Below are 15,175 nucleotides of genomic sequence, written 5' to 3'. Positions count from 1 at the left end.
GGACATCAAATCACATCACCATGCAATCTGCAACTTCGCTGTAGCGGCCAAAATCATAAAGAAATGAAACTGCCGCTGAGTCACCAGTTAGTGAACCTCGCTCAGGGAATGATCCATGTGCAGACCAGAATATCCGTTTGTGCATTTATTTCCATTTACCAACATGAACAAAATACAATGAACAGGTGTTTGCCCTTTGCCTCTCCTATGGCATGCTTGTTTCACCTTGTGGTAAACCAGTGGTTCTCAAAGTGGGGGGCGCGCCCCCCCTGGTGGGCGCAGAGGCATGCCAGGGGGGGCGCGAGAGACGAGGAGGAAAAATGGTTATAAAAAAAAAAAAAAAAAGATTTAAAAAAAAAAAAAAAAATCATAATTTGAAAAATTATTGATTCGAAAATAATATGATGCAGTACAGTACTATTACGTCTGGGTCTCTGTTTCATTAAAGCTCGGCTCTGTGTGTGTGTGTGGAACGAGCCATTTTGTGTGCGCTTGAGAGAGAGAGAGCGCACCGGTACTGGAGATCGTTGTTGTTAGCTTCTGGTGCTAGCGAGCTACGCTAACGGATATAAGGAGTTTTTAAAACAACAAAGTGGAGGAGAGTCCTCTCCTGTCAGACTGAGAGCTAAAGGACTCTCTCAGTGTTATCTCAGTGGGTCTCAAATGTTTTGGTCACCATTAATGTAAATAATTATTTCCGAGGCACACGTTTATATGATCATTATAGTTATAAAAAAATAAGAGAATAAATGAAAAACAGGTATGAAATACTATATGACAGTAAAACAAGAATAAAGTTTAAAAGGGTGATTTGTAAAATATCCATCAAGAAAAAGTAAATCTGTTTACATTTCTGTTTCATATGGGTGTTGAGAGATGTATCCATAGATCTCTTCCTTTCGCTCTCAAAGTGCACCAGATTGATGCTTTTAACTTCAATATTTAAAAATAAATCTTCCCGGGGAAGCTTGCCCCCGGACCCCCCTATGTGACGTCCACACACCACCTATAAAAATAGCACTTTATCCCTGCTTACACCTATATGCCGTGAGCTGAATATCGAGCCTTCATTGTAACAGTCGCGGGTACGTTGTGTATTTGCGTGGGGATTGTTGCAGTAGAAAATTCCACTGTAGCGACCGGTACATTAATGGGAAACCCTAAATGTTTGAGCACCCTCTATGAAACGTCAAGCTACCCCACAGCACCCCCAAAATAAATCTCTGGCGCCGCCACTGAGCCTGATTATTCGTTTTGGGGGGGCCCGACTTTTTTTTTTCTCCAAAGGGGGGGCCTGACAGAAAAAGTTTGAGAACCACTGTGGTAAACAAACATATGCCTACTGGTGCTCTGCTCCCACCACCACCTGTCTCCAATATACAATCACACCAGGGGCCCAAATACACCTTCAAAATGAAAGCATAACACTACTTTAACTATCTTAAATAATAACCCTGAATAATAATACATTTACTATAAACAAAAACAGCAGCAGTTAGCAACTATTACATAATATAAATCAATATATAGCTCTAACACTCATCACTAGATGCCATAAGTCTCACACACTGCACCTAAAAACACAGTTCTATTACCGTAGGTCAGAATACTCTGTTAGGAAAAGTATCTTCTATCAGACAATAATAAGCCAAAAATGTACACATTTGCATTTAACTTATGAAATAAGCCCATTCATCATTTGTACACAGTGCTATTAACATAATATTGTAAGCAGATATAAGGACATTTCTAAGTGTTTAATAATGTACAGTATTTGTCACGTTTATATAACTTCTCAAATAAAGACACAATATATGTTATTGTTGTCATTCATTATCTATACTAAAGCATGTTATGAATGCTTCTTAGAAGGAGTTAGAGTTTTTGAAAAATGTTTTCTTGATGTTCAGGGATTTTTCTTCGAGGGCGTCCTCTCTGCTGCTTTCTCCGACAGCGACCAGTTCGTCTTCACAGGATGTCAGGACAGAACAGTGAAAGTGTGGGACGTCGCTTCAGGTACACACTGATCCAACACATTCCTAAACTATTTCTGAAATACAGGATTGGAGTGTTCTACTAACCGGTGGCAGCTCTAACGGCTCTGCTTACATGTTTTGTAAAATGCTTAACGGAATGGAGCCTCGCAGATGGGGGTGCTGCAGCCCCCTCAGCAACCCCACTTCCCGCGTCCATTCGCGATGTCTCGCTGTCTCGCAGGCCCCACGCAGCAAGCAGGAAATGAACCCAGCTCACACTGTCCGCTCCTTGCAGCAGCGAGCCGCACAACGTCCCGCCAACGCGGCACCCAGACCCCCACACAGCATTCTCATCTGTTTGTCATTACTGGTGTCATTTTCTGGTTGCTAACGCCATTGTAACACATAATCACTGATGTTCTGCTGTAACGTTGGTGGACTCATCAGAACAGAGTGGGCGAGCTGACCAATCAGAGCACAGTGGGCTCACAGGGAGGGGGGGGGGGGGGGCAGGAGCTCCAACAAGCCGTGTAGGACAGAGAGTGAATACACACACTATACAGAGATGCTCTATGAGAAACCAATGTGAGTTTGGAAAATTGAACAATGTAAATCTATTCTAGTAGACCTCAACAATGGAATTATGATCAGTAGAAATGGCCATGTCATGGGACCTTTACGTTAACTGCTGCTAAAACTTCAGTTTACCACAGCCTCTAGGTCCACTGAAGAGGACATCGAGGGTCACTCTAATACAGAAATCTTCTTACATGATCAAAATTACTATTCCATGTGATGATAATCTGAGGGTCTTTGAAATAAAGAGGCTGTCACTCACCGGTTTGTATTTTCTTGTTTCTTCCTGTCAGGAAACCTGCTGTATGTCCAGTACGTCTACTCCCCCGTTGTCAGGATGGTGACCTTCAGGAACGGCTTTGTGGCCCTGTCTCAGCAGGGCTCCGTCATCAGGGAGGTGTTCCACTGTCCGGAGCTCATCAGTCCAGACTACAACCCTCTGAGGAACGTCAAGGCCCAGTACCGGGTCTCCTCCAGGGCAAAGCAGAGCCAGGACGGCCAGCAGAGCTCCGGATCCCACCTTCAGGAATTCAACCCAGCCGGTCTGAACCTGAACCTCATGAGCATGCTCAGAACCAGACCCTCCTCCACCTGTCTCCTGCTGTAGGATGCCCAACACCTCCAGAGGCTTCAAAAATATAGAGAAAACAATACATAACACAAATATATATATAGTTCGTAAATTATTTCATATATAATATAATATCACTTTGTAACAGTAGACAGTTAGCATCCTGTTTATCTTAGTCATACGTTATAACCAAGATAAACAGGATGTTTGTAACATGGAAGATAAAATAACATATTTTTAAGGTTTATGGAATCCTTAGACTCTTAGGGGCTAAAAAAGGTAACATCTAAGGGTGCTAGCAACAACAGCAATGCAACCATTTAAGCCTAAATATGAGTGTTTTTTAAATGAAGTAGATACAGCAGGACTGTCTGGAAACGGTCAGTGACTTCAGCTGCCGTCCCCTGTGAAGACGGAAGCTACAAAGTGATCAGATGGAAGGGGGTGAGTATTTGATTCATGAAATATATATTTTCTGAGTATTGTTCCTTTACATTTTGCAAAGCACTAACCCTGGGTTCATCTGCTAAAACTTGAGCTAATGTTAGCTTACAATTTAGTCAAAACGTAACTTTATACCTCTAAGGCCAACACATTGATTTATTGTTATAATTACTGTGAATACATTTGTTATGATAACATGTTGAAGGATATTAAAGGTGAGCATTTGCGCATACTTTTTTTGTATATCAAGATAAGAAGAGTAGAAGAGTAAATAACAGACTATTCTAATAAAGACAACACAATGAGTTTCACCATCATACACTGACTACCTACAGTAAGACACTCTTTTAACCAACCTTTGACTTCCCACCACTTCCCAACAAACCCTCTTAGAAACAGCCGAGTGCTTCTTTCAGGCCCTTTTTACCCAACTAACAACTTCTAGAGCTTTTTGTAAGCATATATTCATTAGCTCGATAGCTAAAGTGGTCAAATCTGCAGGCAATGTTCAAATTTAACAAATCAATGGTTGATTGCTAAAAATGAGAAGATGTGTTTTGTTAACTTGTTTAGAGAGTTCTTAATAAGTATATCAAATTATAACCACATTGATTAAAACTATAAGATATATTAAATATGAAGCCAACACATCTTTCCATCCAAAGTTGTATAAAGTATACCTGAAAATATGTCAAACTTATAGATTAAACTAATCTGTAGGTTATTGACTTCTAAGTGTCTGAGAGGAAACAGAGACATAGACCATACAAACAGAGCAGATAAAGGCTGTTAAACAGTAACAGAACACCTGAGCAGTGATCTACTCTGCTGTCCACACTCGGGTTTGAAGGCTTAACACCGTCTGAAGCTTCAGGTTTAGCTTTGTTTTCCTTTCTTTATAACTCTGTTTTTCTTCAGTCAGAGCCAAAGGACCAGCCATGGGGAAAGTGTGTGTGGCGGTTTGCTGTCTGCTGCTGAGCGTGGCAGCGGTGGCGGCCCAGACAGGTACTGTTCCACATTTACTGACAATAACAATGAAGACACAGATAGCTCTTTAACTGAGTCACACCAGTGCTCACATTGTGAAAGGAATAGAATATAGCCGTGTCACTGAGTGTTTCAGACATGCCAATAGCAATCAATTTGCTTGTTTTCTTATGAACACATTTATATATAAACTTCAGAATGTACTGAAATTGAAAAATATATGTTAGTTTATCAATAAATGGTGGAAGAAGTACTCAAATATTTTTACTTCAGTTAAAATATATAAAATTACTCACTATGCTCATTCATACTGTCTTTCACAATGTTGCAGCTAAAGGTGGAGCATAGGGACTGCATATGTGTAGCCTCATCTGCACTAGAATAATATGCCATGATCGTGTTGATTATATGTTTTTGATTTGAGAAAATTAAGAATCTAGTAGAAATAGAGAGTAGATGAAAATACCTTTAAGTAGTACTGCTCTTGAGTACTCCTCACCACTGAATATCAAGCAAGAGAGAAATAGTCTTTCAGGAGAAAACACCGGCAATGTTTGGCATGTGTACCAGAGAAAATACTATAACAATGAACAGATAGTATTACCATATTGCTTTTGATCAATGTTTCAGCTCTACAATATTAGTGACAAGTTGGTTGAAGTTTTGCTTATATAGATAAGTGTACAAGGAAGCAGTTTTTATTTACTGTTAATATCATTATTGGGGTTATATAAAGAAGACACACGTTATGAAACGAGTTAGTCGTCTCTTATTAAACCCAACACTGATTAATGTACTACACTTCATTTCAAATGTGTGCCAGTGGTATTTTATTATTTTTAGTAAATCTATTTCCCTACATTTTAGTGGGAACATTATACTTTTGACTTCACTATTATCACTTGGGTTGTGCAGTAATGTCTTGGAGGTAATGGTTTATAGAGTTATGCTGACCTCTGACCTGTGTCTCTGTGCAGCTCAGAGTGATCAAGCGCTGCCTCAGTGGCTCACCGGCATCATGGCCCTCTGCGGCTTCCTCTTCCTGTCCTTCGTCGGGTTCCTGGTGAAGAAGGCCTGGTGTGAGGAGACCAGGTCAGAGGAGAGCTACAGAAGCCTGCATCATTTAAAAAAAAATGTTTTATGTGAGGGGCACACTCAATGGGGGACAAGGGAGAACAAGACAATGTCCAAGAGTACAGCACTTTTAGTTCAGTATAAGAGAAGAATAGAATAGAAAGCTCAAACCGGGCCACAAAGGGGTCAAAGTTCAGTGTTACAGGGGCACTTCACTTTAGAATTGTAATATTCTTAAGGTTAACATTTACATAAATCAGTCAGTTAATCAAACTAGGAAGGTTAATCAACAACCTTCCATTGAGCAAACATGACAAATACTCCCAGTTGTGTGTCCCAGTACAGCGAACATCTGAAATCTGGGTGCTTTTGAATGATTTTATAAAACGTGCAAATAGAAATGGATACAAAATATAATCAAAGTAATTTAATATTTATATTAATCATGATTTTAAGCTATATACTGAGAAAATAAATGCTAAAAAATCCCAAGATCTTTCAGTTATCAGTTTTTGTGTCAGGGGATTATGACCCCAGCAGTGGCGGCCGGCCCATAGGGGCGCTAGGGGCGCCGCCCCACCTCTTCCCACATACAAAGAAAAATATTTTAAAAAATATTAAATTAAAAAATATATATTTAAAAATATATATATTTCAAAAATATATATATTTTATATTTTTTATTTTTAATGAACAAGGTAAAGGTAAATCATACAATTGGTATCAGTAAAATGTATAATCTACAATAAAATCTTGTTTAAGATTATGTTACGATGTCTAAAGTTACTGATAAGTCACATGTTTCCTGCCTGGCCTTGCCCTTGGCATTAGTTTATCATTACGGGGCGCTGCCCCCGAGCCAAACAGCAGCAACCAGCACGTTGCAAAAGTCTCAATAGTAAACTATGCCGCCGAAACATAATTTCAGCCAATCAGCGCCGTCAAATATTTTGGTCACGAGAGCGCCCACGTTGCTTACGTGCGTTGACGTGAGTTGACGTGAGTTGTTTTTTAGACTCGTGAGGAACTGGGGTAGTATCTATAGTAACGCAGTGTAGGCGGAGCCGTGACGTCATCTTCAATGAGCTCCCCAGAAAATCAACACAGCCGTTAGCTCTTAGCACTCAGAGCTCATAGCTCTTCATATCTGTTCAGAAACTAGACAAAAGTTAAACAAGTACAAACCACATCCTGTCTGTGTCATGGCGAATACAGTCGCTGGTTTATTTATGTCTGTATAGGCCGTTGTTGTGAGTGTGGACGGTCGGAGCATTTACAACGTTAGCTTAGCCAAATCTCCATTAGAAAACACGCATTTTAAAAGGTTTTTCGCCTGCCGTCTGTCTGCAGACTTGTCAAAGCCTTAATTCATGGTTTTTACTATCCGGTATCAGTATGTTGTTACTTCGGCATCATTTTGAAACGTGTATTACAATTAAATCACGGTCAAATATGTTCATTTTGTTGTAGTTGTAGCCCCCTTGACAGCGATTCTCTCTCTAGTTTAGCATTCTCAGCCCGATTCAGCCTGGTTGTTCCTGGCCCTAGAACCACGATTTTATGGGGCCATTACATCACCCGAAGTCCCAATTTAAGGGGTCATTTCTCCCAAAAATAGTTTTTACTCACTATATCAACAGCCCCACCAAAGATATTTTCCACCAGCCGCCACTGGACCACAGTATATCTAACATTTTCATTTTCTGATCAATTTTATAGATACATCTTATTACCTTTAAAATAATGCATTGTAATAAAGTGCATCTGTCTGCAGGAAGAAGAGCACTGTGAAGTTGGTGAGAGAAAATGATTACGTCATGACAGAGGAAAACGCGTACGAGACCAGCCTGGACATTGTCAGGTAGGAACAACCCAAAATTTTTCTGAGAATACTTACACACTTTTACTTAGGTGGAGTTTTTATATGATCGTACTTCCACAGTGTGGTTTAAGTGATGTTATTTCAGAGAAGGATTTGAATACTGATGACTAAGTTTTATCATTGCGTGTGTCTATTAGAAGCAAAGAAGACAGGAATGCTTACGACAACGTGGTGATGGACAGCACTGAGGACAAACTTACCGCCATGTGACCCTCCTGCCCTGATTCTATTGGCTTCCGTCCTCACCAACTCTGGACAGGGAAAAAAATACCTTAACTGTTGTTCGTATTTATTTTAAGTTGATTGAATCATTTACCTGGCTAACAAATATCTTCTAAGACTGTTTGATTTTTTTATATTTAAATTATATTATATGTATTGTTAATACTTTTTGTGTTAATCAGTTAGTGTATCAGCATGTTTTCAGTCCCCTCTTGTGATTTGGAGCAGTGAACATGAGGACAAGCAGCTGTCCATCCCATGATCTTTCTGCTGATTAATAAGTTATGTTTTCTAACAAACTGCTGTGTCGCCTCCTTTCTGATCAATGGAAGACTGACCTGCCATTATGAATGAAACACTCAGAGAGTATGGCACATTTTACAATAAACAGTGAGCAGTACTGACCCTGGTGTGTGACTGAATCAGAAACTGATAGTACAACACACTGACCTCACACCTGAAGTGGAAAATACAAACACACTGACCTCACACCTGAAGTTGAACATACGGACACACTGACCTCACACCTGAAGTGGAACATACGGACACACTGACCTCACACCTGAAGTGGAACATACGAACACACTGACCTCACACCTGAAGTGGAACATACGAACACACTGACCTCACACCTTAAGTGGAACATACGAACACACCAATCATATTAGAGTTCAGGAAAAATCATTCATGGCATATTGTGTTCTCTTTATGGTTTCATTATACACAGATCATTTTTGCACAAAACAAACAGAGTGGATGCTCAATAATTAGAACAGACAGATCATTCACAACATGTCTCTGTTAACTCAGAGCCTTCTGTCTCTTTGGATCATTATATGAAATCAAACTGAGCGGTTTTAGTTTTTCACTGAGTGATAGACAGCCTTAGCTGGATGTCTTTTGAAAATGTTAAAGTGACATTCGAGTTGTTTAATCCTTTTTATCATTTGTATTCTTATAGGTTTCTGATGTACTATTTATGCACATTCCTCAACATTATATTTGGACAAATAGTATATTGGAGTCTGACTGATATATTATTGATCATATTCATTAAGTATAAGGGTTTATCTGATCAGTTAATGTGAGCAGACAAATGTTTATTTGACTTTTCAGCTGTACATTTAGTAGATAATCAACATTTTAGGAAAAAGAAAAGACAACAAAGTCTATCAAATCTGTTTTAGGAAAGATGCAGTTTTAGTTTGGAAGGTCTTTTTGGGTGGGCTTAAAAGGTTCAACATGCGAGACACAAATACCAAAGACATCACTATTGTAACAAAAGGCGAGGGAGTACAAGAGAAAAACTGACATTGATGGATGTGTGATGATTAGATATTTTTGTGTGATGATTAGATATTTTTTCAAGGGACTTTGGTACTGTGGCTTGCTGCACTGACAACACCAGGAAACAAGAGAAAATTAAGTCCTGTCCTGGACCACTTTGCTTCAAACTGCAGCGTGTTGTCACCGAGTGTCACATCAGGTCCTTTTTCCTGGTAATTTATAAAGATTGTTCAGACTGGATTAACATTAAAGGAAGAGGCAGAGAATTACATTTTCACTGTATAGTAAGTAACTCATCGTTCAGTACATTGTAACAATGGTGAAGTGACAGGATATTAAGATCTGTAGTAAATGAAACAAGAAAAGCCTTACGTATATAAGGGAGTCAAGTGGAAGAAAAAATATACTTGTGACGCAGGGAACTTCGTCACTATGGACTGATGGCTTTGGGCCGGGTGATTGTGCGCACCTGGGGCCCTGGATTGTCCCCCCCCCCCCTCACCTGTGTCAAATTGTTTTCCCTCACCTGTGTTTGATTCCTCTGTGTATTTAAGTGCTGTCTTTTGTTGTGCTGGAGTCAGTGTGTGTGAGCTGCTGGTGGCCGCAGGCTGGGCACGTGAGCAGTTTATTGTGGCTGTGTGATCTAACATTGGGTTGATCAGTTAATAAATGCCCCGTCGGGTTATATTTTTGGATTCTCTGCCTCTGCCTCCTTGCTTGGTCGGCCGCTCAACGGTCAGTCTCACAAATGGTGTCAGGAGTGGGATCTGACCAAGTAAGGAGAATTATGGGAGGAAAGAAGAGGGACCAAGGAGAGGAACCACGGCTGGGGGTGGCTGTGTCTGGAACTGACCAGGTGGCCACGGCTGCTGAGGCAGCAGGAGATGAGAGACAGGCAGCACGAGCTGAGAGACAGAACGGACGAGCTACCGGAGTAGCTAACGGACGAGCTACCGGAGTAGCTAACGGACGAGCTACCGGAGTAGCTAACGGACGAGCTAACGGACCCACGAGGGGTCGACGGAACCTGGGTTGGAGTAGGGTCAGACCAATGCCTTGCAACGGGACAGAGCAGCTTCCGGATGGCGGCGTTGGGGCCGGGTGGCTGGCTGGTGGTCCCGAAACCAAGACACTGTGCTTCCTGGGGAGAGGAGGAAGGAAATGTGACGCGTCCTATGGACTGATGGCTTTGGGCCGGGTGATTGTGCGCACCTGGGGCCCTGGCTTGTCCCTCCCCCCTCACCTGTGTTTGATTCCTCTGTGTATTTAAGTGCTGTCTTTTGTTGTGCTGGAGTCAGTAGGCTTGTTTGAGACAAGCGAGACCTGCGCAGACCTGCGCAATTTCGATCAACGTCTTGCTCGTGCGTTGCATGATGGTTAGTAATTTTGTCCGACTTGCTCTGGAGGCTCGCTCACATGAGACGTTGAAATCTCGCGGGCCAAAGACGCCCGCAGCCTTGAGAGCGAGGCGCGCCGATGCGCCGCAGTTCCTCTCCACGAGCTGCGAAGGCGTAATGCTTGATGGGAAACGACTCGCTGGTATCTCGAGCTGAGCGCTCATTGGTGGTTTTTCCCCCGTGCTGCTGATGAAGATCTCCATTGGCTCGGCAAAAGTTTGTTGTTTTGTGTCAGTTTTACGTCGCCACTTCCATTCACATTTTTCATCATTGTTCCACAATGTTTATCATCATGAAATTAATATCTATATATGTTATACTATACTTGCACTTATTACCGTTTTCATACTTTATATATCTTAGCATATTCATACACACTGTTCATACTGCTCACAGGCTGCTGTGTATATCTAGTGTATTCATACCCCTCACTGTTTATTCATCCTTCAATTCATTCTATATTTTATCCTGTAGATTGTGTACATTACTTTTCACTTTACTTCTTGTTGCACTCCTGGTTGGAAGCTAAACTGCATTTCGTTGTCTCAGTACCTGTAATGTGTGCAATAACAATAAAGTTGAATCTAATCTTGAGCAGGAACAAATGTATTTACTTAGTACATATCTGACATTAACGATTAAACACATGTGTGCATTCTTTATAAATGCAAACCGAGTCAAGCCGACTCCGGCGGTATGCACCTTAAAGTGGTTTGCAATCCGCCAAAAAACCGAGAGAAGAAGAAGAAGAAGAAGCCGACTCGGAGCTGTCCGACTTCAGGCGAGCTTTTTGAGACCTCCCCCGGCTGCGATCGGCTATTCTCGTCTACTTTCGAGGCGAGCCGCAACGCGTCTCAAATAAGCCTAGTGTGTGTGAGCTGCTGGTGGCCGCAGGCTGGGCACGTGAGCAGTTTATTGTGGCTTTGTCATTGTGTGTGATCTAACATTGGGTTGATCAGTTAATAAATGCACCGTCGGGTTATATTTTTGGGTTCTCTGCCTCTGCCTCGTTGCTTGGTCGGGCCGCTCAACGGTCAGTCTCACAATACTGCGGTTTATTTGCCTCACACTTGTCCTGTTGTTCACAACTCTGAAATATTGATATCATTCAGTGTGACTAACCTTCCCGAGTATATCGTTACTTCTGATGTCCCTCCAGAATAAACATCCAGAAATCCACTTAGGCATGGAAAAAAGACGCCTGAGAATCATCATGTCATAGGTTATTTTTCTTTTGTATGCAGTGACGTGAACATAGTTCAACTGCAAATAGATAATTCTGCTTACTTAGTGAACAAATGTAGGGGATAAAAAAACATTTGTGTGTGTATATAAACAATGAAGGGTAGGCCTACGTTAGTAACAAGAGCCACACTAAATAATTCCTTCCCCTTGCATGTCCTCATAATTTAATTTTAGCAGTTGTACTTTTCGAAAGAATTTACTTCAAACAGTGTCTATTCATTATTTTTTTATTGTGCTCTGACTACAAGATCTTATTTTCTGCAAATAGTACCAATGACAGGACATGAAATGATTAGGAAATTACGTAAAATAAAGTGCAACCTCAGCTGGTTTTTGGCAGCGACTCTGAAAGAGACCGGTGTGAAGGCTAACCAAAGCTGCAGGGTTTCTGACTGTTCACACAATTATTCAGACACTGGCACAAACTGATCGTTGCTCATATTAACAAAAAAAGACATCGTTAATTTCCGGCAAAAATAAATTACAGTTAATCAACTTTGACAACTACAAATAAAAGTAGCAACAATTAAGACAGTAATTATGACAACAAAAAAGCTGAGCATTTTGTAATTGATTGATATGTTTATCACAGGACCCTGTGGAGACAAACTGTTCTCCATCCTGACGCCTACAGCTGCTGCTAAATATTTCACTTACACATCAAAATGTGGTACCAGACGTTAGCAATACTAGAAGTTGATGTTCCGAAGAAACAACTACCTTCTCGTTGTAGAATTTAAGATTAAAAGCAACAGTGACATGTTGGACCGTCTTCTTGTTCTCCCTCTAAACTAAGGCTATGTTCATTAGCTTTTTATGGAAACCTACCTTCTCTAATATTAGGGATAGCTTTCAACATTTATAAGTAACACAGGTTATATATAAATATTACTTACTTTAAATGAAGAAAAGGGAACATTTAGGCAGTTTAGAATATTAGCGAATTTAAATGTTGTATTTTCAACCAGCTAGCTGTTAAAGCTAAAGTACTATGCTAGCTAAGAATAAGGTTGCAGCAGGTGTTCATCAATTCAAACGTGCTAATGTGAGTGTTAACTAAATAGATATATGTTTCTAAATATAATCTACTTTGGTGTTGTTGAAGGGGTTTTTCCGTCAAATAAGCTAGGCTAATAGTTTCCTTTCAGTCTTTGTGCAAAGCAAGGCTAACCAGAGATGAAACTGATATCTTAAACGACTAAGTGAAGATCCCTTTACTTTATTTGTCAGTCTGTTGCTTTTATTGACGTCTACATCTAGAAAGCCAATATATAATCTCCACGGATCATTGTTATTATAATTTTTCTGTCCATCATAACATCATGTGGAAGACACTGTATCTGTTGCCGAGGCCACAGGGGATCTCCAAGCCCACCAAGTCCTGAGAATCATCTCCATGGAGACACATGAGCATTAACATTTATATAATGTTCTCTTTTGTGTGTCAGTATGGATTTATTACTGGAAGAAAAATGCATTTGTATGAGAAATTAAAAGTTTATCAAAATATAGCACTTTTTATGAGAACCGAATAATTAAATCAAAAACTTTAACTTAACTGTGATTAAACAGAACATTTATGGAAAACTTCAGGATATGTTTTGTATACATACTGTAGGGACACTTTATCACATCAAACAGTTTCTCTATTACAGATCATAGTTTTCAATGTTCAGTTTGTTTTTTGTTTAATATAATTTTCTAAATAAGAAACTTAAGATTTCTCTGAAAATGTTGAACTGAAAACAATAAACCATGGACATATTCCACAGAAAAAAGGCGTGTGCAATCTGATAACGAAGTATTTTTAAATTTGTAGAAGTCTGGGACTGTAAATATGTTAGTAACATTTTTCAATTAAATTGAAATTAAATATTATATTTGTGCCAAAGATGTAAGAGATATTTTAAATTAAAGTCCCACATTTCCATTACCATGTTTGAAAATACAGTGTTCTTCCATTTTAATGACTAGTTTTCTTATCTCTAACAGCTGTTTCTGTTGTAGTGTTGGAACAATCAGTGGTGTTAAAGTCTACACTCTCCCTTCTGTTGGCTTCCATATTTAAAGTAACTCTTCCTCTGAGGCTAACACTTCACCAGTCTTGGACCACAGAGGAGATGATAAGCTAACGTGAGCAGCAGTGTCAGAGAAAACATATTTCCCCTCCCTTTTTTTCCTCTGGATTATAAAGTTGTCTATGTGTATGACTGCATTCACCAGCACAGGTTGGATTTAAATGTTGCTCCAACGTGACTCCATATTGATAGTGTTTGGTTTTTAGATGTTATTCTGAGTTGGTAGTGTGTTTAGTAACAGAGTTTCTTAACCTTTCTGTCTGGGGATGCCATGTACAAGTATTTCCATTTTTGTGGTTAGCACTAGCTAACTAAAACGTATTTGAGACCGTTGGATGGATTTGCCATTTTGTCATTCATGTGACTCAGATGATGAATCCCAGACTCTATGGTGTCACCATGAGGTTAAGGTTTTGGCTAAAATATTCCATCTATTTTATGGATAAGATGGAGTTCAAACATTCACGCTAAAATATGTTATAGTTGTCGAGTTAAAGATGTTTTGGTGTCACATGTTTCTCAGGATCACATCTATGGCCCCCGACCCCAAAGTTAAGAAACTCTGTTTAAGGTATTAAAGTAAGACACACAGACATCGGCGTTTTCACCCACAGGAAGTGTGTGTGTGTGTGTGTGTGTGTGTGTGTGTGTGTGTGTGTGTGTGTGTGTGTGTGTGTGTTATGACAGGATGTCCAGTGTGACGGTTCCTCTCTGTCTCTTCAGGATGCTGACGGCCTGCTCGTGCGTGGCCCCCTGCAGACTCTCTCCATTCACAGACAGGATCTGGTCTCCTCGTTTCAAACGCCCGTCCACAGCCGCCGTGCCCTGAAACACACCAACACACCACCATGCTGCATTAACAGTGTTGGGGAGACACTCATTACATACTTCCTTCCTAGTTTTTCATTGGTTCTCATCTGTCCTGCCTGGGACCAGCGGGTAGTATGGGCAGTGAAAATGCTGACAAGATGCCAGTTGCCTAGTCTAAAACATAAAAAAAATGTATGTAATAAATTGCATTAGTTTAATGGAGTTAGCCAAATAGTTTAATTACTTGTTAGTGTTACTATTTCAAGGGCTACTAATAATCTGAAACCTTTTACATTACATTTCCCAACAGTGGCTATTAATAATAACAATAATAAAACAATTCCACAACCTCAAAGTTCAGGTTTCTCATTTTAAAATCTATATTTGTCAAATTTATTTGTATTTCTTAGTAAAAGAATGTGAAGCTTTTACAGTAGCTGTTACATGGATATATGTTTACACTCGAATGTATATCCACTTAATGCAGGTGGAACAGTAGCAAAGTGACAATGGTAAAGTTAGCATTCTAATATCTGAAGAGCAGGGCGACAATTTGGAAGATTTAAATTACATTTCACAAACATCAATTTATGAAACATTACACTGATTACGTTTGACTGAATAAC

At 40.0% G+C, this 15,175-nt stretch overlaps 3 protein-coding genes across 5 annotated transcripts in view; 2 read left to right on the top strand and 1 right to left on the bottom strand.

Annotated features, from left to right (window-relative positions):
* nwd1 (NACHT and WD repeat domain containing 1) overlaps positions 1-3,178 on the top strand; it is a 42,707-nt gene extending 39,529 nt beyond the window's left edge. For all 3 annotated transcript variants that reach the window (XM_079672982.1, XM_079672981.1, XM_079672980.1), the window contains 2 exons: positions 1,911-2,016; positions 2,846-3,178. In XM_079672982.1, coding sequence (XP_079529108.1) covers positions 1,911-2,016; positions 2,846-3,159 — 420 coding nt within the window. In that variant the 3' untranslated portion in view covers positions 3,160-3,178. The remainder of the gene's footprint in view (positions 1-1,910; positions 2,017-2,845) is intronic.
* An 8-nt stretch (positions 3,179-3,186) lies between these two features.
* pdzk1ip1 (PDZK1 interacting protein 1) lies at positions 3,187-8,136 on the top strand. The gene is made up of 5 exons (XM_079673049.1): positions 3,187-3,567; positions 4,486-4,572; positions 5,532-5,646; positions 7,403-7,489; positions 7,648-8,136. Exons 1-5 carry the CDS (start codon positions 3,558-3,560, stop codon positions 7,718-7,720), a joined length of 372 nt encoding a protein of 123 aa, XP_079529175.1. The 5' UTR covers positions 3,187-3,557; the 3' UTR covers positions 7,721-8,136.
* A 3,736-nt stretch (positions 8,137-11,872) lies between these two features.
* patj (PATJ crumbs cell polarity complex component) overlaps positions 11,873-15,175 on the bottom strand; it is a gene marked incomplete at its 5' end in the record, with an annotated part of 309,724 nt that continues 306,421 nt past the window's right edge. Inside the window, one exon of the mRNA XM_079649893.1 lies at positions 11,873-14,564. Coding sequence (XP_079506019.1) covers positions 14,418-14,564 — 147 coding nt within the window. The 3' untranslated portion in view covers positions 11,873-14,417. The remainder of the gene's footprint in view (positions 14,565-15,175) is intronic.

Source organism: Notothenia rossii, assembly GCF_949606895.1.
Source record: "Notothenia rossii genome assembly, chromosome: 1".
Classification (NCBI taxonomy): Eukaryota; Metazoa; Chordata; class Actinopteri; order Perciformes; family Nototheniidae; genus Notothenia; species Notothenia rossii.
This window is presented reverse-complemented; position numbering and strand designations above follow the sequence as displayed.

Bases quoted from the DNA above. Each gene is read 5' to 3' on its own strand.
- pdzk1ip1 (XM_079673049.1), top strand. The intron at 4,573-5,531 runs GTACTGTTCCAC...GTCTCTGTGCAG, and splicing joins AGCGGTGGCGGCCCAGACAG to CTCAGAGTGATCAAGCGCTG. The intron at 5,647-7,402 runs GTCAGAGGAGAG...ATCTGTCTGCAG, and splicing joins GCCTGGTGTGAGGAGACCAG to GAAGAAGAGCACTGTGAAGT.